We start from the raw sequence: 25,684 nt of genomic DNA, 5'->3' as shown, positions 1-25,684 counted from the left end.
ACTCGTCTGCTTGGTCGGTTGAGCAAGTGAGTGAGTGAGCAGCGCAGCAGCCCAGCAGCAGCTCAACAGCCCAGCCCAGCTCAGGAGGAAGGAGTGGACCGGCTCTTCTGGGCAGGACCGAATGAGACCGGGCCATCCCTAAACGTTAATACTCGCTCCTGGGGTTCATGCGCTCGCAACGAACTTTGGCACATTTAAAATGGGGGCGGATGCTCGAATCTCTCGCCGTTTTTGGCTGGCCGTCATGAAACCAGTATGCTTCTTAAAATCTATGAATAAGTAGTTCTCGTTAAATTTGCAGATCATATTACCACTATCTGGGTAAAAAAGTTTCACAATAAACGACCTTTTTCTCTTCGTTAAACCTTCAAGTTCGCTTCGAAATTGAGCGGAACTAATCAACTAACCTTGTGCTATTTGATAAATGAAGTTGTAAGATTTCGACGTGTATAAACTAAAGCCTGTGACAGATAAAGTTAGCAAACTGACATCAAGTCTCGGACGGAGCTGAAAAAATTTTTGCTCCATGTTGTTATCTGCAACATGTAGGTAGCAAAGTAGAAACTAAGGTTCAAACAGGTTCGATTTATGTACTGCGACATACACAAACAAAAATGCATCCATGCCAATGGACTATGCTGGCAAAGGGTTTTGATCGACTTGTCCAACTGGAATCATCTTGAATGGATGTACGCATTTCGCGTTGGTGGTCTGGGCTATTTTATTCCCTGAGCGGAGCCTTCCTCCTTGGCTGCCTCTGTCTGCCAGTCGTCGTCGTCTCGTCCTGCCTTCGCGTTCGGTTGAGTTGTAAGGGGTCGCTGTGCCGCCTGCCGCTCAAGGGGAGGGACTGCGAGAGGCACTGAGTGAGTTAGTGTCCGTAGCAGCAGGGTGGGTCGATTAGTCGACCGGTCGACAGCGGCAGCAGCAGCCTCGCCCTGCTTGCTTGCCTCGCCTCTGCCGCCATCGAACGAAGCAAAACAGTGCCGCTGTCGCCGCCGCCGTTGCCATCGCGCCTAGAAGCCGGGTAAAGCGTGCTAAGAAGACACTATCGAAAAGTTGCCACCATCATCATCATCAATAAGCGTTTGACCCAGTTGGCAAGTTAGGTGTACGAGGCAGCCGGTAAAGGAAGGAAGCTAACGAGGATCTATATGAAGTAATCAAACGCCTGAAATGTTTGGCCCAACCGATAACTTAGTAACGGTATAGGGAAATTGATCATCTGGCGACTTCCACGGTAGCCACGATGCTGATGATACCTACTGGGAGTTAGGAAATAAACGAGGTAGTGAAGAAGCGAGCGAGAAATAGTTTTAGTATATATTTAAAATTTATGGTGTCATATTGTTGTTGTCGCTGCCGCTATGGCGCCGCTGCGTGACCTCTCCCTCTCGCTGTCGGGCGGGCTCGATCGAGTGTGTGCTGCTGTTGGCAATAGCAGCGCTGCTTGTGCCGCGGGGGTAGAAGGAGTAGTTGCAGTAGAAGTACTGATGGCGGCGGCGGCGGCCGTGGCGGTGCCTCTGAAGGCAGGGCCGGCGCGGTACATCCCCAGGGGCCGGGCTACATTCACAGGCTACGCCTGTGTGTGCGCGCAACCGGACGCCAGCTTAATGTGATTGTACGCTACGGAACGACTGTAACAGGTTCGAATCCGACGGAATGTCGAACGGTAGTGCCGGCAGGACGTAAAATCATTTAAGTCAATTGAGTAGTAGCTTCGAAACCAACCGTGGGTTTTTTGCCTTTCTCACTGGAAAGACCCAGTCGTCCGAAATAATGCTTTACTGCTGTTGCTTTCTTTTATTTTATCTCAAATGACATGATACACCTGTAAGATTCACGAGGCATTCAACAAAAAAAATCGTCTGATGTTACCTGACTTTTTTGCAGATATTTGACATGATCTTCAGGTATCATATAAAGCCCATCGAAGACATTATAGGTACCCTGAATACAAATACATTTAGGGAACGGCAAGATAGTAATTGAACCTCTGAGGATAACATCTTGTTTGATTACTTAGGAGTCTAAAGAGATACTAAATGAACAACAGGAACGCTAATCGAAATTTTAATAACGAGCGTAGAAAACACATTGCGAAATTTTCCATGCCACCTTGTGAAGTTCAACTTTAATATCCTTCAGTCAAATTGTACTTTTAAGTTAGTATTGATAACAATGGCGTCGTCGTCATGCACGATGCGAATTTGTATAAGGAGGAAAGGCGAACCTGAAATACAGTTGTTATTTTTCCTTCTTTATTGCTCTTCTCTTATCATGATATCTAGCCAATACGTAAATCTTCTTTCCCGTATTAATAAGTATGCAGTTACAAACCATTAATACTCTGGACTTGTGCAAAGAATCGATATACTGTACTTAGAAATTAGAAGGTTGCATATACGGATTTGGACAATGTCGTTCTGCAGCACATTGACAAAAATTGATTCTATTATTAATGAATTTTAGAATTAATTGAAATCTTTCAAGTAGCAAATAAGACACTTTGGTTAAAGAAGCGCGAGCCACAGCGTTTGCCCTAAAAAAGTATTGCAAATTTTTTAAACCTGGCAAACGTCTTCTCCTAATCGATGAGCTACCGCAGCTATTAGCTGCACCTCTGGACATCTGTCTTCAATCATATCGTTGATAGTGAGCACGAATTTTTTTATCGAACAGACACCGTGTGTATCACGTTTTTCGTTTCTACGCCCAACAGTTAAGCTGTTAGGCAGACGGCTGGCTCGTGCTGGCAAGAACAGAAGTGTGCTTAAGCCCGGATTCAGTTTGAAACCGCCTCACGTATTGCGTAGTTTGGTAGGGAAACACGTTAGCCCTTGCGCTATCACGGGAATAAATGTGCGTGCTAAAGTTGTAAAGAAATTTTTGGCATACATAATACTGGCCTGAGATGATAAATCTTTCGCCTAACGAAAAAAACTTGCTCATTCACGCCGAGTTACCCACGTATACTATATGAATGACGAAATTAATGAAGTAAAAAATGATAATGGGCTTCGTAAAATATTAGGCTGTTGCAAGTAAACCTAACAGACTTTGAAATTTAATTACTTATGACAGAATAATAATTTACTAGCGTGTGTTTGAGGTGGTCCCCTTTCCTTTTTGCGCGCCTCTAGTCCCAGCGTCCTGGAATCTTTTGATAGGCATACACCCACCTCTTGCGTTTTCATATAATATTTCTTAGTAAATCTATCTTGAAATATACTTGCCCACCAGTTGCCCTTCTTAAAGCGTGGAAAACTTTACGATCACACGAGCCAAAATGGGAGTAATAAGCGAGCTGAAGTCAGTGTTGAAAATTCCGTTGCCAAAATCAGGAAGGTAATTGAGGCATGGCCAACAATCCGTGAATCTACCGAGAAAATTGAGATACCTTAATGTATTCATTATCTCATCTTGGCGAGTATCATAGTAGTAGATGCCCCTGATGTCTATCACGAGTACTACAATGACCTCACGTCTAAACCTATTCGAGACTGCCACCAACCTCGATCTACCCCCAGGACGACGCCAGTGGGCGGTAGAAATCTAATCATGCCGCGTCCATGGCTATTTCCAGCCATTCGCATCAATTTACGAGGGACCCATTTTTTATTCAGTTTCCGCATTTTCAATGTGTGGCTCAAGATTCCGTAACACACTATACGAGAAATGCAAGTTTTAACGCAACACAGTCTTTGAACCTGAAACTCCGCTTTCTTTCTCCGCCCCCTTGATTTCTGATTGATTTGTGTTCTTGTTCAACGAATCCTGATATCTGGTCGTCTTTCCGCTTATCCTCAACATTTCAGTTTCTATTTATGAAACGTCGGCACCATTGACGTACTGTACTTTCGTTCAAAACCTCCTTACCTAAAGTTTTCATTTGCCTTCGATAAATTTCCGCAGCGCTGTGGCCTTTGAAAGACAAAAACTTGAGCACTGAGTGTTGGTTTTAAAATAATTTTTCCATCTGAACTGATTTCTTCTAGAGTAAACTTAACCCTTTTTCAAGTCTATACAAAAAAAACTGAAGTATTTGTGTCTGCTAGCCGCGCGTAGTTCAAAAGTTATTTCATTAGAAAATCCTCCGGATTCGCCTGTAACAGTCTAATGATATAAAATCTAGGAATCAAACTATTTTGATGCGGGTAATGTTTGAAAAGTCACACTACTCGCCATAAAAACGCTACATAAAGTGTTGACAGAAATGTGTAGCTTTGTGAAGTCGTCAAATTTTTAAAAGATTCCAACTCCCCATTAGAGACATCGTTGCTGTGTTCCAGAAAAGCAAAAAAGAGGTTTGTCTTTTCTTCGAACATTTTAAATAGTGTCTCTGTAGCGAGTTACAACCCCTTTTCGAATACTACCGTAGAACCATATGACTGGTCGACCACTCGCTACGTATATTTTACTTGTCTATGATATCAAAATCAGGCTGTGTTTGCTCTGCGCACTGTTATATTAGATATAGCACCGGATAGCATCAGGGTGAAAGTTTGCCACGTAGAAACTAAACAGGTATTTAAAAAAAGAACCTGTATTGGAGATTACGAAAGTTTGTCTCTTGAGAAGCGTATAATTACTAATACGTGTTAGTTTTGCTCATAACGTTGTTTAGACCTCGAGATAAGTTAGCCGGTATTTTTAGCTTGATTCAAAATCTCAAATAATTCATAAGAAATAATAGTGTAGAGTAGAAGCTGTAATTAATTATTTTAGTAGATAAAGAAAACGAATGCTTGTGAGGTGTTGCTATTCGGGTAACCTGTATAATCCGCTAAAACCTAAACGCCTTCCCATCCTTCAATATGTTTCAGTTGCGAGATTTGTAAGCCATGTCATGCGATCTGAAATAAGGCTTTGCAGAAGATACTCCCGTTATGGTCGTTACTAAGTTATGTAAGAAGGAGGCAAGTGGAGCCTGATATTCATATATAGGGAGTAGACACTGAGGATTAGATAGGTTGTGACCAACGTGGACCTTTATATTATTTATTTCATTTAAATTGTCGCGATTTGGTCCTCGAAATACTGAGGCTGTTCGTAGGTCAGTCGTGAGAAAGCTAATAGCTTACCTTGGCCATCTCAGGTCCGCATGCAAGCCAATCAGATTTGTGCTCGAACGATGAGTCAGCACAGTCGTCATCTGTTTGTCCTTTATTTATGGGCAGAAGCTATTTATTGTGGTTCAAATGATACGCATTCAAGATGGCGGTAGCCATAATCTCTCATGTCTACAGGGTTCCTTCGCTTGCAGTTTTGAGAAATCCCTTTTTGAATGGACTAGTGTTATGGTAAGACTAATTTCTATCGGCGAGTACGCACCTATGCAAAAGATTGATCACTGAAATAAATACATGAACCTTTTAGTGGTTGGATTCAACGTGCACGTGAATGTTTGTTTTTGTTACATTATTAAGGCGGCCAAATTCCAGTGAGAGAATAATTTAGCCAGAGTAGTTTTTGGAATTTTTAAAGATTTACGAATTACCTTAGTATTGCAATATGCGGTAACGTCATCGTATCTTGTGATTGTTGGCTGACTAAAAAATCTAAACGGTTTTTAAATTCGTCCTTGTACATTAGCATTAGACCCATGGACCGTTTAGGGCAGTCGCAATTAGCGTTGAGCATTATTTATGTCTCAAAATCGTTATAAGATAGCCCGTTAATGAAAGTTAATTACATTACTAGAAAAAAAATATTTCCTGGTTGGTTTGTTGCCTATGATGTTGAATGATAGTTTTTAACTATAGCTATTCTCAAGATCTGTTGTCAGTGCCTCTAATACTCCATATGGCCTTAAGTCGGCCACGCACTTGCTGTTGCCCGCCCCGTCAGTTGATAGTGCTCCCTCACCACGCCTCTACGGTTGGTGTTCGTTAATGCTACTGTCTCCCTAATAGGGCCAGTCGATCAATGACTTTATATGCCCTACGGCATCCTGCTCAGTCCGATATACCCAAAATAGATAACCCAAAAGGGTTCATGTGATTTTTCGGATTAAATACGCGTTATGTATCGCCGGAAAAATTAAACTAATGTTTCGGCTTGAAGCTGCAGATTTAAAATATTCTCGGAATTGCGAATTTCGAGATAGCTAACGCTAGAGAATATCGCCGCTAGCCTTTTAGATTCCATTAATGTTTCCGAGTCAAATGAAATTTTTAAAATTATTAATAATAATTTCAGTAATTTTCTAACTAAACTTGTTTATGGTGACCCCGACACATGGCTTCTGGTAAGTGCTAACTACAATGATCTACATTGTAATATTTGACTACTGGCAATTATGGTCGGTATACAATAGTGGTTTCCACACAGCACTGGATATTTGTACACAAATTTCAATAATAGAAAATCTCCAATGTCAATAAACAATGGAACCTGATTAACGTTGTTCGAAAAGCGATCGACAATATTAGCGTATCTGATTACCCTACAATGACACAGGAATTACCTATTGCCACTCCCGCCTCTCAATGGGTTGTCCTGATGAAGTTGTCGAACGGTTCGTGCAAACGGGTGACTCCTTTTGTATATGGCCATTGTGCCCAGCACTAACTACAGCGCCGGCCGACCCGGAGACGCTTCTCGGGGGCAGGTGGAGGAGGAGAATCGGGCGCAAACTGTGCGAAAGAGTGGGTGGGCTAAAAAGCTGGCTGGCCTGTGTCAGCTCCGGCATGTTTGGGGAGGGCCATAGAGTAGCCGACAGCCGACGAAGCAGACGACAACCAGTAATCAACCGAAACAAAACATTTTGAGCTCTGCGCGCTATCGAGCCACAACAAAACATCGTATCTTCCATTGTTACAGTGTCGCATTGTAAGTCTGACTCTAGCAACCGAAGCCTTTGACGATTGGCACTGCCAGATTTTTGACGACGAAATCTGCATTGGCCACCAGTGATCAAAAGACCGGAAAGATTACATTCTATATTATGTAATGCTGAGGTAGTCTGCTTAGAAGATCATTGTTAGAGTTGACACATGGTGTGTCAAGTTAGTTCGTATTCATTAATATTATTTCAAATTAAAGAAAACGTACCAGATCGATTTATTGTATAGATTATTGAAGGAAAAAAACTTTGCAAGCTAAAATCGACGACGGAAGAAAAATAAGTTTAGGCTTAAGTTTTCGCTGAAAACTGAATAGTAGAAATCAATGTGCACGCACCATCGTCTTTGTTAAGTGCAAAGCACACTTACCGGTCTTTCTATTTTCATTATGAAAAATATACATAAGGACGCTCTTTGGATATTATGAACGCGCGACTCATTCAGAGATAAGTCTCTGTTTGGAATAACTGATCCCTTTGGAAGTGATGCGCTCCAGGGCCACTGAGGTTTGCAGAGACGATGATTAAGGGGCCTATGTCTCTGGCTGAAAGGCTTGATTCCAAACAGTGCCCGACTCTATAGTAGGTACAAGTTACCAAGCACTCAACTAGATCGAGGGCCAGCCAAAGAGCAAAAATCTTTCAGCAGAATCCATTCGCACCCCGTCGTATTACACATACGGCGTCTTTTGTGAGGAATAACAGATTTTTTTTATGAATTCTGTGTTCAGCTTAGCACAGATGTGCTTCCTAATGAAAAAAGTATAGTATGCGAGGACACTGTAGGAAAAATAAAAATGAGCCAAAGTGAATCAGTTTATGCAACTAGAAAACATCATTCGCAAAATCGTTCTGTTTCCTTGGTTGACCGTTGAATGCCTAAGTTGCCCCATAACGTCCGTTCTAAAATCTGTCAGGACACTACTACCGAAACCGAAAAGCGCGCGCCACCTCTCCGTGGCCGTACAACCTTCATGTGTGGCCTTCTGACTTCTTCTTATGTCCTCCGTGCTGTAGAGAAAATTTCGTGTAGCAGAAATTTTTCAGTAGAAGTATTTTATACGGTCACCCAAACTCGACCACGCGACTCACGCAAAATTGCCGTACAATATGCGCCTCGCTACCGTTTCAGCCATCCGTGAACTAATAACTTTCAATGAGCCGGTGCCAACTGTGAATCTAACTATGGAAACGACAATTTAACTTTCACGTTGTGCTGCGTTAGTTACTCTGTAGTCAGTTGCTCGGTTACCGGTGAACTCGGATCAACCTTCCGTCCAAAAAATGAGCCTTCTAGCAGACTACTTCACCAGCAACCCAAACACGTTTCAGAGAGCGTTCCGTGTTTCGTAAGCAAGGGCAATCTCTTTAATCGCGTGAAGTCTTCATCATATGTTGAAACGAATTTCTTGTTTAGCGCTAAGCATCAAAAAGCAGACTTGTGATAGGAACGTTTACCACGTAATTTATGATTTGATTGTCTAAAGTTTTTATCGAGAGATTTTAGCAGTGTGAACAAATGGGGATATCAAACGTGTTGTAATGTATCTGTTTCATCATCTCTATTTGTTTTGGAAGTGGCTATGTCACACCGCCGTATCGAAATACACAAGGAAGGGTGTACCGCAAGAACTGTCATCTATTTGTTCATCGTAAGCCAGTGAATGTAAAGAAACGTCATAACAAGTGGGTTCCCTGTTAATTTCGTTAACAAACTGTTTTTGCGGTTTACAACAAATGCCTGAGAATAGTTAGCACGGTAATCTCATGAAACGCAAAAGTCAATACATTTCGAGAAAATGATCGACTTGCCAGATATTGACGATAAGCAATTTGTATTTAAATGAAAACGTCACATTTTGAAGGCGTCAAGATGATCAAATAACCGTTGAGGTTCGATTAAGTGATACAATGGGCGAAGATTTTTCTATGCGAGAACTGCGCACTGGTGCTATAATTCAGTCAGCGTTGAAAGCCTCTCAGGCGTAAATTTAGAAAGAAAAACGGCCCTGCAGTCGTTGTTAATCTGCGCTAGAAGTCCAGCTGGAATGGGTCGGTAATCACACGTTTGTCAAATTTCACCACCCCAGATACGGAACGTTTAAACGTTGTGATTTTCTTTAGTGAGAATACGTATTTAATAAGCTCGATAACTATGTATAATTAAGCAGTGCGCAATTTGTCTAACTACAGTTTGCGATCCAGGAATTGACTAATGCATTTAGGGAAAGTTGAATGAATCAGTATGAAGATCAGTCAGCGGCTATACGTTTTACGTGAACGTAGAATAAACGGGCTTGTTCGCTCAAATTGAACAATGCAATTTTGCGGGGGATTTTTTCTATCTAGGCAGTTGTCCAAGCAAGAACGCTTGATTATTTAGTCTGGTAGTTGGACAGTGGTCGCATACTGGTTATCAGGCAGAATTACTAACAAATGTTCATGTTACATTTCAGTTCTGTCTGCTGCGCTGACTGACACTTTTGATAAAGCAGAGGTAAAAGAAAGAGAAGACGAGTTGTCGTAATGGTGAGCGACGCTGGAGACGCCAGCGGGGTGCCGCAGGTGAAGTCCGAGGCGATTCGATTAGCCCGAGGTACGACAACAACGATACGCAAAAATAAGGACGAACATGAACTTCCAGTTTAATTAGTACCGTTGATGTACCCCTAGCTAAATCGGGATATATTCGACTAAATCTCAATAATAAAACTTAACGAAAGAGGCCCTCAAAACTGGAGCAGGTTTTTCCGCGGAATAGTTTTCAGAATGCGGAATGTAAATGTTATTTGTGTCGTTTTATCAAAAAAGACAATTTTTCGAATACGTGCTAAAAATCTGCTCGTTATGCTAAGAGCATATCTTATTTTGCCCGTCTTACGTCATGAATTCCAGCGATTAAAGGTTGCTCGACTAGTCTTCTCGACGTGGTGGAAACGATGGGACCAGCGTTGAATTCGGAAAAGCTATTGGAACGCACAGAAGCGTTAGATACACTTGCGCAACTGCTCAAGTAATTTTTGAGGCTGCTAACTATAATAATGTGTTTATTTTTTTGGCAAGAACTGTTCTTATACGTTTACAAAGCTACTCAAGTAGTAATCATTTTTCTTATGATTTTTAGGGTTTCGTATGTTTGTAGTGGAATACATTCTTTAATCATTAAGTTTAACCATCCGTCTTCCTTTGGATTGATCCTTTCGGTTACCCACAGAGAGCTGCCAGCGGGGCTTCTGACCGAGGCAGAGATTAGCTTGCTTTTGGGTTACTTCGTCGCACAACTAAAAGGACATCACCCTGAAACCGCCAGGATTGCTATGCGCGCTTTACATACCATGGTATCCTACTAGTATAAGGTTTCCAATTATGACTTCACAAACATTTTGCAGGACATCTATATATGTGTATATTTTTTTACTATTATAACCTAGTTTTGATTTTTATTTCAGTTTGTTCGATACAAAATTTCTTCAGGGGATGCTGTTCGGTTCGTAGAGGGATTCTTCAATGAAGTGGCCTTGGTTGATCTCACGAGAGATGATAAAATGATTCTCTACAGAATATTTCAGGTTTGCCTTTTTTGGAAGTCGTAGAGGTCGCTAATCGAGATCTATACTGAGAGATCTGTAACTACTCTGATATAATAGTAAATCTCGTTTTACGGTCTTGATTCAACACATCCACTAAATGTTTGTTTAGACCTTTACGATCCAATTAGGACATTCTAACCTTCTTGTGCATTTTCAAGGTTCACTGTTGTGCAGTTTTTGCGGTGTACTTTACCTTCATATTGCAGCGCGTGCTTTCAAACGACGCTCAACGATACCTCGATGCAGTTGGCAAGCAGATGTCTAGCGCCGTTATGCCCGGCTTTCTGCAGTTGATCGAATTAGAGACAGATCCCCAGTGTTTACTAATTTGCTTCGATATGTTTCAAACTGTGGTCAAAAACATTCCTCTAGGCGTTTATGTGGACGACATGTTCGAGTACCCTGCAGGCTATTTTCCGATCGATTTTCAAGGGGTAAGTTGTAAACCTATGTGCTTATATAGCACTTCGTATACCCTATTTGTTTACCCTATTAACGTTCGCAATGGGGATTTTTATAAACTGCTTCGTAAGCTGCACCAACTGTTCCTATAACAGTGGCGCGGTCAATTAATGGTTAACTAAAATGTCCTAATGAAAGCGAAAATTACCTTGGTTTGAGCTCAGTTTAATAGGGACAGCAACCGTCACAGATGATGGTTCATATCTAACATGCTGATAATTGTCAACACTTGTTGTAAATAGGAACAAAAAATAAATAAATAATTGTTGACCCAACTAATTAGGTTTCGTAACGTTTAACAGTCACCGGATCGTCACGGAGGTGTCACGCGAACACAGCTCCAAGAGTCGTTGGAAGCGTGTCTTCTAGCTCATTCGTCCTTTTCACAACACGTGATCAAGTTGTGTCTGGAAAAAATCTCTTCCGATGTCCGTCAGGCTCAAATCGACGCCCTAAAGCTTCTTGTAAGTGTCGTGTCAATTTAGCTTATATACAATAAACCACTTTATGAGTCCGTAGCAACTCTTTACGATTTGTTAATATCGATACGATTTGGACGCGACTTGAATCGACAGTTGCAGCTGACAACTACCATTCGTAACAAATACTTATATCTGGATAATGATAATAATTTAATATAATGACGCAAGAAGATTCCGGCGCATGCACATTCGGGCTCATCGGTTGCCCACGAATTAAATCAATACGAAATTCATAACCTGCGGGAAAAAATTTGTTTTAAAGGCTAATCATTATCTGGCGTTACTGAACTTTTAATGAGGTAATTAGCCTAATTAAAATTAATTATTTCAGAGGCGAGCAGTTGAGCAGTACGAGTGCTCAGTATGCTACAAATATTTTGAGGCAATATGGCCTCTTCTACGCAAGCTTTATGTGGCTCACAGGTAGGATGTGAGTTTCGTAAATGAGAAGAACGTGTGACACAATTTGAGCTGCGCTAGTTTTTAACATACGTACGATTATCTAATGGTATATCGTTATTCATTCTTAATTGCTTATTATACACAAAATTGAGCAAGATATTGTGGCTATAACTCAAATAATCATACTGCATTCGGTGAGATTGTAGAGAGGACAGTCAACTTGAAGAGGGCATTCTTAGGCTAACGGCAGTATTAGCTCAAAAACTCGGCGATGGAGAGGATGGAGATGCCAAACTGGAACAATTTGCCAACATCATTTGGAAAGACTTCGAAGACCGTGAGTAAAACTGCATATGTTAGCAAACGGGGCCAATAGCATCAACTAAATAAATCGTATCTCTTTAGTAGTGTTAGTTATCATTCTCCTTGTTTCCTCACCCTTTAATTGGCCGCTATTCTATTTTCCATTTAACTTCGCAATTCGCGTCAGCGTCCTAAAAACGGCAGTCATAAAACTGTAAGACGTTCTCGACTTTCGAAAAATGAGCTTGAATTTACGTTCATAATCCTGCCCAACAGGTACATTATATAGGGGTAGGCGAAAAGTTAAATTTGCGGGACGGCAAATGGATAAACAGGCGTACTTGGACAAGTTAGTGAACCGTTATCTTTTGGTTCATCTAAGTTGTAACCTCTGGCTTGCGTGTTCCACGGTGGACGTTGGATGGATGCCTAATAATATATACATTTTGCCTTCAAAGAACTAGGGAGAGACTTGTACTTTACGAGTCAACAGGGTATTTATCGAATTATTCCGCATATTCGACAGGCGAAGCGTTTCTGGAATGTTCTGGCTGGCGTTTTGTGGTGGCGTTTGCGGGCGGGTCTTCTAGAAGTTTGAATAAAATTCTGCCTAAAGCCTTTGCCAAAGTTACTCGTATGATTGCGGATGAAAATCAGGTTTGTTAATCGTAAATTTTTTCTCGATGATATATTACAGAAGGCAACTCTTTATATTATTGTTACAAAAGGTGGTGGGGTGGCAGTGATTTATTTTTTTCCTCATAGAATAAATATTCTACAAACATCTTCATGCCTACATTTGTTCTTAAAAGAATTCATTTCGTACAATCAACTAGTAGATACATTAGTTAAACTTGATGATGTTTTTAAACTTAGCAGATTTGCCCGTGTATAACAAAGTCCACATTACATTTCCCATAATTCTTGCATAAATGTCGATTTGTTATGTGTAAGTAGATTAGTTCATCGTTGCTCGATGCATCGTGCGCTATGCTCCAAGTTTTCATCGGTCTGCACAAGTCTGCAGACGAAAGCAAGGTATTAAAGGTTTCTTTTGGGACAACAATTCTCCCGGCGATCGAAATGCTTGTAGGACAAGCATGCACTCTGCTGCTTGAGCCCTCATGCTCGAAACATCTAGTTAAACTTATTGGACTTATTGAGGTGGCGTTGACGATTGAGGATGCGCTTAACAAAAGCCAGTTAGACGCTATCCGAAGGTAAGAATGACCATTAACTTTCTAGATCAGTTTGTTCGGCTGTACCAAATATCGATCTATTCGGTGACGCTCAACTTGCAGATGAAACCTTTAATTGAATTCCACTATTAACGAGTAATATTAAATTGTGTTTATGAAAGTATCGTAAAGGTCAGCGTGTGCCTATCGACGGAATTTGTTTTCTTATGTTATAGGTTCATTGAACTCTGTATCGTTCAGAAGTCCTTGAAATCGTCGCCAACGGCAGCAGTCTCATCTGTGATCCTAAAGCGGTTTGTTGCGGCTTGTTCAACTTTCTTTGGACAGTCATTTACCGCAGATCTTCTGTTGTTGGCGAAGCAATACCGTTGTGTTTGGTTACTGGCCAGTTTGATTCAAAGGGGCGATGGTCCTAGCAATAACGCCAAGGATATTTGTTTCGAGCTTTTCTCTATCGGTGGTATGTAGCTACGGCAGCTTTCAAAAGGTTATGTAATATTTTATTAGAGTTAATTTCAATTTTATCGATTTTGATAATGAAAGAGTCATTGGAGATTATCTTGGAGGACGGTTAGGCAGTCCTCTGTTCATTATGCCAACTTTTGTTTTACAGTGGTAACATCTGTAGGTCTCGTTAGCATCTGCAGCACTCAACAAAACGTGTTATTAGTAATTCTGTGTTCCTATAAACCATATAAAAAGTTTTAATGCCAGAAAAGAGAATTACAATAAACACACTAACTAAATAATTGGTTGGTTTTGTGCTTATTTTTTGAAAGCAGAAAAAATATAAAAACGAACACCTTCAATGGAATTGATGATATGATTTGATTAAAAAGATATAGCATTTAGTTGGATTGTATAAGGTTGGGTAAGTATATTAAAATTAGACAGATTCAAGTAACTCTACCTGCAACTAGAATTTTTCGGTTTAACTTCTGGAGACCTTGCAATATTTTTTCGAAAAAAGCACATTTAATGCAATAATAATACGGTTGGTGACATACAATTTCTACTTTGATCTTTTCTTTGGTATTGACTAGGCTCAGAAGCTTTTGCGGCTATTCGCGAAATCGTGTTGAGTTATCCGGCGGAAACGACGTCGAATGTTCTGGAAAAACTGTTATCCATACAAGAGCTTTCACGTAAAGATGTTGAGGAATACGAGGATCTCCTAACCGTCGCTATTCGAGAAGCATCCACACATTACGGTCAGAGGTCAGCCCTTTGTATTAGTACGCCTTTTTACTCCATTGCTTCCAAGAGTGCATCAGTCTATACAGGAAACCTACAAATCCTTATTTCGTCAGTATCCTGTAAAGGGGTTCAAGGTTCATTCATCATTTTGTACTTTTCGATCAGAAAAAAGTGTGCATAATATTTGCATGGAGTCTTTTAAGTTGGATGTCCACATATGTTTTTACGATGAGAATAATCATGATTATACGGCACTACGGTTCTAGATCAATATGCCTGTCTGTTGTTTCATTCTTTTGAATTTACAGCGCAATTCAATCCATCTTAGTGGGCCTTCAGCGCCAGTTATCTGCTAGTTCGAACGCAGCCCTTAATATGCCACTTCTTCAACTTCGTGTCGTTCTCTCTAACTGCCCGTGTTGTTGCCTAACGGAGCAACTCGGGTCCGAGCTAGTAGGTACTCTGCTGAAACTAGCTCCTACTATTAAAACTCATAGCGAGGAGAACCTAGAAAGAGTCCTCGAAGGTGACCCAAATAGATCCGAGCCTTTAAATACATCGCCGTCTGTATTTGAGGACTCCACAAACCTTATTTGGCGATGTGTGGCATTATTAGCGAATAAACATATCGAGAACTCGGAGACCGAATGGGCAGTTATTAGTGGAGTACTTGAACGTTGCACTGCAGATGATGATGAAGCCTCTATGATCACAAAAACACAATGCAACGACACTAGGAAGCAGTCCGGCACAGACACTTTGAAAATCGTATACTTGGCCAAAGGTCTTTTACTGCGTGGCCACAGGCGTTGTGAGGAAGCTCTAAGTATGGCTTTAAAGAATGCGTCTCAGTCTATTGATGGAGCAAAAAACTTTGCCATAATAAGTCGTCCGGAACCGAAGATATTTCCAAGAGAAGGACATTGCGCCGTTAGACTGCTATATCCACAGAGACTGCTGACGTTTGCTGTACCTCGGCTCATCGAATTATTTCATAATGGCAATGACGCAGGTGGGTTTGGTTCTATTTCACGAACAGAATGGGGGAGAACAATGGGTTTTTTTTTTTATTATTGCCTGTACACTATACATTAAGACACATCTTAATTTGCTGTTTTAATAAGTCCGTATATAGGAGACATGAACATAGCCTATACAGAGATATCTACATATTTATGGTTTCGGTGAACGTCGTTTTGCAATAATGGTTTATGAAGTGATCGCTGGCTTAAATGGCAAATCAGTCCTTCTTCGTCTTGAACCTTCTGGGCTAGCCGTTTGAATTCAGTATCCATATCTACATGTTAAGACAGTTATTGAGATTTCTATAGAATACGTCTGATAATGCCAACAAGATGGATCTACTATAGCAAAAGCGTCATACTGTTTGCTGTGATTTTGGTTTAATTGTCTCAGTCGACTAAATACTTAAGGCTAGCCCCATAGGAGACATTGCGATACCTACAGGCTCCCTTATGAACTCAAGTGCCAAAGTACTATACAGTTATGCCGGCACGGGGGAGACGTAACGGGATCGGCGCTCCTATTAAAGGTTCTTTCTTTATGGTTTATAAGTGGTTCTTGACATCCAGTATTATTAGATTACGCACTTCTGATGAGTAGACGGGGGTAAAAGGGAGGTTAAGGAATATCTCTTAGGGCTTAGGTCATTCAAGGAACATCTGGCTGGAGTCGTAGCATTCTGTTAATGACATATACACCTTAAGTAAATAATTAAAATGAATGAATCCCTTTTTCAAATATTATTATTATACAATCAATGACGATAGTGACGGTATAAGATATCATGAAAATACAGTACTCCTTTTACACTTATTTCTAGAAGAACTTAAACGGTGACCTAACTGCACTTCAACAAATAAATCAGATTTGTATTATATTGCCTTAAATTTTGCAGAGCGGTTAAATATATCGGTGGCGATTCTCTCAACTATCCAACACGTTTCAGCAGACATAGCAGAACCATATTTATCAAAGGTGGGTAATATCACAATCAGTTAAGATTTAAGATTTAAATAATATATCCCAATATACAAGCCTTAAGGCCGCTCGGTATGAATGACTAAGATGATCAAGAATTCCATGGTAGTTTCAGATAACACAATTAGCGTGTAATAACCATAGGAGAGCGTGGACCCCAAGTTACAGCACGCGATGCATAATAAATCTTAGTAACTTTGCGCTTGGAATACCTTTTTAGCTTTTGATGCAACGGACATCTTGATACGTTGATAGCTCAGCGGATTCACTATATAGTGTCTGGGCTCAATCGACTGGACAAGTAACGTCTTATAGATATTCCTAAAAAAGTGCCTAGAAGGTTGAGGCCGATCATGATCAGATGCAGTTTAATTCGAGATGGACGCATTCACTTATTTGTGCACTAGCTAACAGACCCGGGGTTATATAACTATGAAATGGTAAAAATGTTATGCTGATTGAAAAGACGATGTATAAGCTGGCCTTGATGGTCCAAGGATAGTTCGAATGGCATCACGTTGAACCGTTAATGCTATATCAAAATGCTGAAAGAACGTTTTATCTCGAACCAAAACAGCGTACGTAATTATAAACGACGAAAGGGTACGTATAGGAAACCCTTTACCCGAAAACAAGATGGCATAGCATTTTGGGCATAATTTAAGGAACGACTAGCTCAGTCTACCCGATACACAAAATATTGCTGAGATATATTGCCGGAAGAAGTGAGGTTGGTAGCTGATATATGGATCTTGCGTATTAAAAAACCCGGCTTTGCTCTCGAAAAAAGTAGATTTACGTTTTATTTGCTATTTGTAGTCCAAAATGTTATTTTTATCACTGTACGCCTATATCCCTTTGACTTTGCCAAAGGCAATTTCTCCAATACATTTCAATCAGTTCATGTATTTTTTAGAAAGTTTATATATTTATGGATGGACACCTTCTGCACAACTCACAAACCATTCATGGTTTGTCGTGCAACTGTAAATAATCGGGGTTGTGGGATCATCGTTGTAGAATAATAAAGCACTTTCTAATATCACTTCTCGTGCGCGGACTCATTTTAACTTCTCATTCAATGTGAAATCTTCGTAACCTTGTAACTCCACCCTGCCGTTCCCTGTATATATCGACTTCTGATAGCAACATGGCAATTATTGTAAAAGTAACAATAACCACTCTGTAAAAAAGTGTGAATCGAGCACGTATCGACCCATTGATTAATTAAAACTGCACTCCTAAATATCAGGATTTGGTTAACTTGCTAACTGTATGAGTAAAAAATTCAAAAAACGCCGATCCAAAATATGCTTACGTCTTATTTTTTGCAGCTTGGAACGGTAATATTATGGTGCTTGTCACAACCATCTTTTCCGCCAGAATCTAGCCAAGGTCTTGTGCAGTGTCTTCGACAAAGTCTTTCTCAGTTGAAGCTCAGTGTTGGACATCTTCTCCCAGCGCTACTACGGTGGAGTCAAAGACCTGCCTCAATGAATCTTCGAATAGAAGCCATGGGCTGTCTTCTAGATTTGCGAAGTTACTTTCAAGTTCACGAACTTCTGCCCTACAAAAGGACCGTGCTTCGGGAGATGCCTGTAGGTGATCGCAAGCGACTTGTGAGAAAAGCGGCATCAACGACTGCGCTCGCCTGGCATATGCTGGGGGAAGCCTCAAAATGATCAAACCTAAAGTCAGAAGTTTCATGTGAATGTTCTGTAATGGCAGCTAGGCACCGTCTAAAAGAGGGTGGGAACGCCGGAAATAATTATTTTCTAATTAACGCGCTGATCATCGCGCACTAGAAAAAAAGCAAAGGGATATCAAACTTCTTGATTAAAGAGCCGAATTCGCGCGTCTACGTAAACTAAATGACTGAGATTTTGGCTGTATTTAAGCGAAGCACACACGTAACTGTTGATGTAGTTGAGTCTTGGAGCAGAGTTCAAGCAAAAGGCACATCGCATGGAGGCGAGATGTGATTTGCAACAAGATGGCGCGAATACTAAATGACACCAGCGCATTGACGAACACAGCGAAAAGATGAATCTACACGAATTTCGCCCTAGTCGGTTTCCAAACTTTAAAGACGGAAAGTAGCTTATTTATTAGACTGGCCTCTGCTAAAGCGCTGTTTGATAACTATGTATTACTACTACTACTACTGCTGCTACTACTACTACTACTACTACTACTACTAGTACTACTACTACTACTACTACTACTAATAGTAATAATAGGAATAAATTAACATTTCCATTTAGAGGGCATTCCTAATGTTATTGAGACAATTTTAGATGAGGAACTCTTGTTTAGAAGAATCAGAAGAGCATATCTAAAACAAATATAGGGAATAAGTCGAACATCTCGTTAAAACAGGTTAGCGACAAATTTTTATTACTACATGGAGTATGTTGATATAGTTGAAGATACTAGTATTTTTATATAACTAAATAAAAAATCGAAGTTGTTTATTTTTATTCTGTCCATGTCGCCGTGTGTTATTTTTTATTCGTTATTTTTATCATCGAGCAACAGCTGTTTGGCCCACTTGCGCAAACTGGTTGCAGTTATAATAACCTGCGTTTATTCGCGTGTGTTCAGGTTCGTACCTTGAGAATATATAGATGCATACATGAAGTGAAGCAGGTGTATAAAGTTTTTAGATGACTACTGGTGTATAAGCCTACTGGTTGTCATCAACAGTCAACCTGTCCCTCTGCTTTTCTTTAGGCTGTGCTTTTTGAGCCCCCTGTGCCGGCTTGCTTCTTCCTGTCAGCTTCCTCTTCTTTCTCTTTTTCAATCGATTCAACAAACTTCTCAATTTCTTTTACATCTAGCATTTTTAACTTTTCATTCTTCCGCATTACAGCAACCTGTCGAGGAAAATACAACATTAATTAGATACGATGCACAGGATAAACTATTCAATAATGTTTAGCTCAGATCGCGTTAGAGTTGTATGATAAAATGTGTCATACAATGTTTACACACCACAACCTGGCAATTAGAATCAAATTTTTTTTTAGAGGCGAGGATCAAGAAAACTCTGAAGGGGGTGAAGAGACGAGTCATGGGGACATATCTGATCGTACCACCGGTGATCCACGAAGAGAGAGTCTACCTTATCGGCTTGAGTACAACAGCCCAAAACATTTCATAAGGGGTGCATCGAAGGATCGTCGCCTTTCCACGTTTCCTCGTTTCTTCAATAGATTCAATAAGCTACCATAAAACCGCCGCAGCTCACGCCATTGGCGATCGAAGGCTTTTTGAACCATGGCGGGAGACTTCAATGCGCGCCTGGGAAAACCTACCCTTAGCCAGACGTCAACCCTGCGAGATACACTAGTGAAACATTATTGATGGATAGTGACCCCTGTCGAACTACCAACATCGTCGGCGTTGCTGGAAATTCTGCCAATAATCTTTGGGAGGAACGTAAGTATGGATAAAATCAAATATGTCAGAGGAGATCACTTTTTCTGCGAAAGAGGACAGCTCCAAGAATACATTTTTGTCGGACTAGACGTATCGGATTGCCTCTCGCCCGCCCTGTCCAGGATTTCTTTGCGCTGCTGCCAACATTGCAACTCGCAGAGAGACCATTGACCGTGGTATTCAAAGTGATACACTAGAAGAGATATGCCATTTAGGGCAATATATATCAGGAATAGCAAAAGGCTATTTTTTGATAAGAGAGGCCGGGCGTCAGCCATATAAATGCTACGGCCCCCGCAAGCTTGCATCATGATCCGTTGCTTATCGACCACTTCGCTGGTTGGAACCGTTCACATTTAGAAACACTGTATATTATGCGATCTCACCACTCAATGCAGCATAGAACGAATTGGCCACGGTTTAACGTGAAAGCCGGGACCCGGGGTTGTCCGTCGTGGAAATCACTCAAGCGTTCGGTATCTTATGTTCAACCAAGGCAACGGGACTAGACAGAAACATCTCAGTCGCTGTGGGGCTTGTATCGTTCCTTGCTTAATGGCAGTCTTTGTGCTGAATCGCTTTCTTCAGGTGGAATGCAACGTTCTCCGTTATGAAAAGGCAAAGACGACCCAAATCAACGGAAGTCGTGGCGTAAAACCGCGAAGAAAAGCGTCTGCTATAAAATTCTGTCGTATCTGTTGTAAAGAGACAACGTACTTCTAGAGAGTATGAGCGCGATATTGAAGAGCAACATGGATTTAGAAGGGACCATTTGACCGAATCAGAATGCAAAATCCTACTTGCCGACTCTTAAGCATACTCGCTGACATGGAGGTTCCCGGGAATGTGCTCAACTTAATAGTAACGATTTTTAAATATTTAATAATCTGATCATAAGAAATTGCAAAGTATTTGAAACTTTAATGAAAATTAAACGCAAACAATCTTTGATTAGAGATTATCTGATCTATTTTTATTTTTAAAAAATATCATGCTTAAATTTTAAAAATTATTATGTTCGGATCATTAGAACTATCATTTTTTTTACAAATGAATAAGTAATATATAATATATTATAATTTTGATAGTTTCATAATACTTGAGCATATTATGTTAAAAAATTTAATAAAAATTAAAAATTAAGAGGAACAGCGTTGTACTCGATGATTATGTTTTAGAGCTGCCAGCGTTCTCTCAGGCTACAGGTATGACCCAAGGTGATAATTTGAGCCCCGTTTTGCCCATTCTCTTGAGAAGACTGCGGAATCAGAATTATGATAAAAGTTCTCCTTTATGCAATCGATTTGTTTACAGGAGCCGTTGCTCCTCTCTGCGACAAGCCCTAGTAAGGTTACATCATTCTGTTTCGGAGTTGAGTCTAAGAGGTGGCAGGGTTGCGGTTCGTTACACGCGACACCTCCCGGGCCGACTGCTAAAATATGTCAATCGATTCATTCTCTTGTGGATTGCTGTTCCGGTGTGATAGTTAAACTTTTCCAACACTTCAATAACATTCCAACATTTTACAAAAGGATAAAAGGGTCTTGACATCTTCGTCTTCAATATAGAGTCCTCCACCGATTGTCCTTACCCGCTTTTTCGGTCTCAAAATTATGTCGAATAAAGGCCTCATTCCTCAAAAAAAACCTTGGAGTTGCAGCGGACAACCCATAACAGACTTGCCTACCACTTAACGACGATGTCACTATTCGCCTAAAACTTCCGTCGCTATTCTATGGACAACGCCAGCACTCCAGGAAGGCTTGGTAAAATGGGATTAAAAACTCGCGGAGGCCGATCCCGAATTCTATCAAACGAGAGCCCTGATGCAAGAGGTTTATCAAGAACTTGACTGATTTAACAGACATATAGTGATGTGCTACGCAATGCACGGTTTTCACCATTGCTAATGGAAAGTACAGGAGTGCCATGGACCTGATGAATATTATGTTTGTACTAGGTATAGGTAAGCTTGTCATCTGTATCATGCTTTTCGCTGCTCGTAAGCTCAGTCTGCGTGAGCTGACGCATAACTAACCAAAGAACAATTTCATGGTCTATGATCATAATGCAATTATTGATAGGTTCTAAATAAACAATATTGTCAACCCTAAGTCGAGCATTCGAGAAATCGCCTTACGACATTGGCTTTAATCAGGCCTGCAAAGTGATCATATGTATCGTATTAGACATCATATAAAGCTTAATATGCCAAGTTGTTAAAATATGTATTTGTATGTTTCGAGCGACTAAAGTACTACCTAATAAGGATGAATAAGTTTAACGTATTGATCCTAGCAATGAAAAAGATTGGCATAACCGGAATGTTATATATTGAAAATTTTTCGACGAAACATATGCTTATATGGGTATTTACCACACGTACCTCCAAGTTTCGACCTTGAACAACTTCCAGAAGGGCACGAATGGCAAGCCGAATAACCTTGTCGTTGTCTGACATTTCCTCAGATTTATAGTTTTTCTCTAAAAACTCACGAACCGTCTTGTCCGAACGACCTGTCGCGTTAGCCTGTAGTTAACAATTATTTGCTTCTTATTATTTTTTTTTATATGAATAGTCGTACAAGGTATAGTCTGTAATATGTATAATTTGCAATTCTTTGGTACTTGTCGCCCACTAGAAACGTTATAATTTCCTAGGAATATATAATTGCAAACCGGATTCCAAACTTCACAGGTTCTGCGAGTCATAAAATATTTCTATCTAAGGTCCTGTCAAATAAATCCTCTAAGTCATCTATACTTAATAGAATCGAGATTAATCAAAGAAGCCTCCAAATCCCTCAATGGCTTGTTAGTTTACTTATATATATATAATTTTATTTTTCTTTAGCACTGTTACAAATTTTCAGGCGAGTTGAATCAACAAGAAGACGTATTCCGGGTATCCCAGTTACGCACTGCAAACAAAATGTCCTCTTCTCGGAGCTAATTTCTATCGTATTATCGAATGTCAAGTTTTTTTTTCCATTTCTCTTTACAGAAGGTGCACTTAAGATTATGACTTCCAATAAACCGAAATCATTTGAAACGCCTAAGTCTGAAAAATCCACCCTCTTAAGGATTTTTAACTGCTAATAAAACACAGTTTTGAACACAGTCAACAATAGATAACTACGCTAGCACTGCGATTTGCGAGCGCTTTCCAGTCGAACAAAAATCGTCCTACCTTCCATTCGTGGTAGACACCGGAAGGATCAGTCTGAAATAGGCGAGCGGTTCCGTCAGGGTCAAAACCAGCGAGTAATGCAGTGATACCAAAGGGCCTGCGTCCATTCGATTGGGTATACTTCTGTTTTACTTGAGCTATATGGCGAGTAATATATTCGAGACTGACTGGGTCTTCGACGGTCAGTCGATGTGACTGGCATTCGACCCGTGCGCGGTCAATTAACACACGAGCATCCGCTGTTAAGCCTGTAAGGTCATATAGATTGCTAACAATAATACTTTGTATGAGGCTGAAATAATACGGTAGCAATATTATATGACACACGGCACATTGCACCATTCATGTGTATATACATACAAACATACATGATTTTTGTGGAGCCGTCCTATGTACTCAAAAATATACATAATTAGGCCATCTGTGTCATATGCGTTGAAAAGATTTTGATGTCGGCAGAAACGCGGTCGTATTCTGATATTCGTGTGATATCAGTGTGAACTAAGATAAACCACATAGATATTAGTAATATATGTAAATATACGATTATTATGAAAACGTCCTGCACGACTCGACGTTCGCGTTTGTATCTGGGCGCTATCCCACGGAACGTATGTGTGTGTGCTTGACTTTAAAGGTATGCCTTTTTATTTTAACGCTACATATCGTCTAAGCTAGATGTAGGGTAGATACGTCAAAAGTTAACTGAACTTTACCTGCGAATGCCATCACAACATGGTCGTCGATGGGGCAGATCTTTCGAACGGTTCGTTCTTCCTGAAGCTTTGCAACCGACTTCTTTTCAACCGCTAGTACGACAATATTATCACCCCGAACACCGACCTGCGAAGTACCACAATAACATCCGAAGGCTATACACTGTTAGCAGCAGAACACGTAAATAGAACCTCCCTCACTATTAGGGAATACCAACGCATAATCAAAGAGTGCAAATCAGCGCTCAAAATCAATGTTCGCTTAAATTATCATCGAAATTAATTTCTCAGTCCATTATTCACTTTTCATTTTAGTACGATATTTTTTTATTCTCTTCGCTAAGAGAAATAGTAGGTAATTTTGATTATTACGCCCCTGAACTTGTGCATACGACACACTAGCTCTAAATTCTAAAAATAACAAAAACGGGACGGAAGCACTAGGTTCTCCACCTACTAGGTCGCGATAAATGTAAGAATATAACCTTCTGCCTGATAATCAGGCACACCAGCTTAGTTTTATTTAAAAAAAAAAACAGTAAAAGGTGGAATATTAATGAATTATCAGTGCTAATATGTTCAGCTATAAAAACGGATTCAAAGTTATGTTACATACATGTTGCTTGACGTGATTAAAGTTACGCTCTTAAAAGAGCTCTTCGTAAAAAGACATTGAATAATATTTAAATTCTATGGAACTCAATTCAAACGTACTTTATAAAGATATTGCAGTAAGCGGGTGTAATTCTGGCAGCCGTGCTCAAAATAAGTGATATTCATGATCACTAGTAAGGTTGCAGTGGTTTAATAAAAAGAAAGTGGACCGGCTAGTTTAATTTGATTAAAGAGACACTCATATCATTTTTAGAATAACAGGGTTTTATATGGCAGTTAGGGAAAAACTCCAGATAATGGGAGATTGATGCCTTGAGCCTTGATGCAGCAGCTAGTGTCAGAGATCGGAGGTGAGTAGAAAGTGGACCATAGAGAAAGCGTTCTATTAGAATTTGGGCAAAAGCAGCTTTTATGCATTGGTTACCAAGCCAAGTGAAGGAAGCGAAATTTATGTAGTTAAGAGATCATATCAATACTGAAAAGAGATTAAAGAACATCAAAAATGGGATCAAAAACATAGTTTTTGTAAAAGTTTGCATCACCTATTGGACCTAATGCGACAACTCAACTTTTTAGCCCACTAACCTAAAAAATCTATACCTTAACTACTCGATAATATGAAATACATGAAATGCTGAAACGGTTTGTGTTATAATTAGCTCCTGTCCATTGTGTTTACCAGGCCTTCCTCAGTAAATGTTTTAGGAAATAATTTGACTGCAATGCGCCTCTAGCCACTGAGCGTGTTTAGCTGGCGTTTGTAAAACCTTTCTCAAACGAATTTTTCAAAAAGAGGCTTGTCTGTTGGGATCTTTGACTACGCCATTCCGTATAGATGCTTCATGGACTCAGTTATAGGTGCGAAACGTACACTTCCTAATTTCTTTACAACAGAACAAGGATGAAAAGGTTAGTACGTAATATGATTAGATAGGGTGAAAACTTTGCATACCGCAGTAGCACCTTTCTTGACGGCTTCGAGCGCATATTCGACCTGGAACAAATGACCGTCAGGCGAGAACACCGTAATGGCCCGATCGTACTTGACACTTCCCATACTTCAGATGAAGCCGTCAGCAGTATCAATCAAATGTTATGATATTCACAATCAACTTCACGAACGCCCCACCGTTCAGCCACCAAAAACGTCGTGACAATGCAAAAGTTTTGCCTAACCGCTCTCACAGGTTCGATTAACTCTTATTACGCGGATAAACATTACTATTTGACAGAAGGCTTGTT

General features: G+C 40.3%; 2 protein-coding genes and 1 long non-coding RNA gene across 7 annotated transcripts; 1 reads left to right on the top strand and 2 right to left on the bottom strand.

Annotated features, from left to right (window-relative positions):
* Positions 1-502: 502 nt before the first annotated feature.
* Positions 503-6,848, bottom strand: LOC111254936 (uncharacterized). The gene is made up of 3 exons (XR_002675276.2): positions 6,467-6,848; positions 5,082-5,350; positions 503-1,828 (listed from the first exon to the last, which is right to left on the bottom strand). It is a non-coding gene; the product is annotated as an uncharacterized LOC111254936 (long non-coding RNA).
* On the top strand, positions 6,721-18,969 carry Mms19 (MMS19 nucleotide excision repair protein). Of its 5 annotated transcripts, XM_022816364.2 has the most exons (17): positions 6,770-6,831; positions 8,423-8,530; positions 9,301-9,440; positions 9,740-9,857; positions 10,059-10,182; positions 10,294-10,413; positions 10,641-10,868; positions 11,199-11,360; positions 11,710-11,801; positions 11,987-12,117; positions 12,610-12,740; positions 13,041-13,303; positions 13,498-13,742; positions 14,326-14,500; positions 14,788-15,491; positions 16,398-16,477; positions 17,815-18,969. In XM_022816364.2, exons 3-17 carry the CDS (start codon positions 9,371-9,373, stop codon positions 18,160-18,162), a joined length of 2,991 nt encoding a protein of 996 aa, XP_022672099.1. In that variant the 5' UTR covers positions 6,770-6,831; positions 8,423-8,530; positions 9,301-9,370; the 3' UTR covers positions 18,163-18,969. The 5 variants fall into 5 exon arrangements, with proteins under 5 accessions (XP_022672100.1, XP_022672099.1, XP_086832215.1 ...); XM_022816365.2 differs by lacking the exon at positions 8,423-8,530 and having other exon boundaries at positions 6,721-6,831; XM_086976089.1 differs by lacking the exons at positions 6,770-6,831; positions 8,423-8,530 and adding an exon at positions 6,941-6,959.
* LOC111254933 (proteasome subunit alpha type-7-like) lies at positions 18,948-25,647 on the bottom strand. Its single transcript, XM_022816387.2, has 5 exons — positions 25,395-25,647; positions 23,828-23,954; positions 23,112-23,359; positions 22,308-22,451; positions 18,948-19,356 (listed from the first exon to the last, which is right to left on the bottom strand). The coding sequence occupies exons 1-5, from the start codon at positions 25,497-25,499 to the stop codon at positions 19,210-19,212; spliced, it is 771 nt and encodes a 256-aa protein (XP_022672122.1). The 5' UTR covers positions 25,500-25,647; the 3' UTR covers positions 18,948-19,209.
* Between the last annotated feature and the right edge of the window lie 37 nt (positions 25,648-25,684).

This window comes from Varroa destructor, unplaced genomic scaffold, assembly GCF_002443255.2.
Source record: "Varroa destructor unplaced genomic scaffold, Vdes_3.0 BEIS01000007.1, whole genome shotgun sequence".
NCBI lineage: Eukaryota > Metazoa > Arthropoda > Arachnida > Mesostigmata > Varroidae > Varroa > Varroa destructor.
The sequence above is the reverse complement of the archived record's forward strand: the minus strand, read 5'-3'. Positions and strand labels throughout refer to the sequence as shown.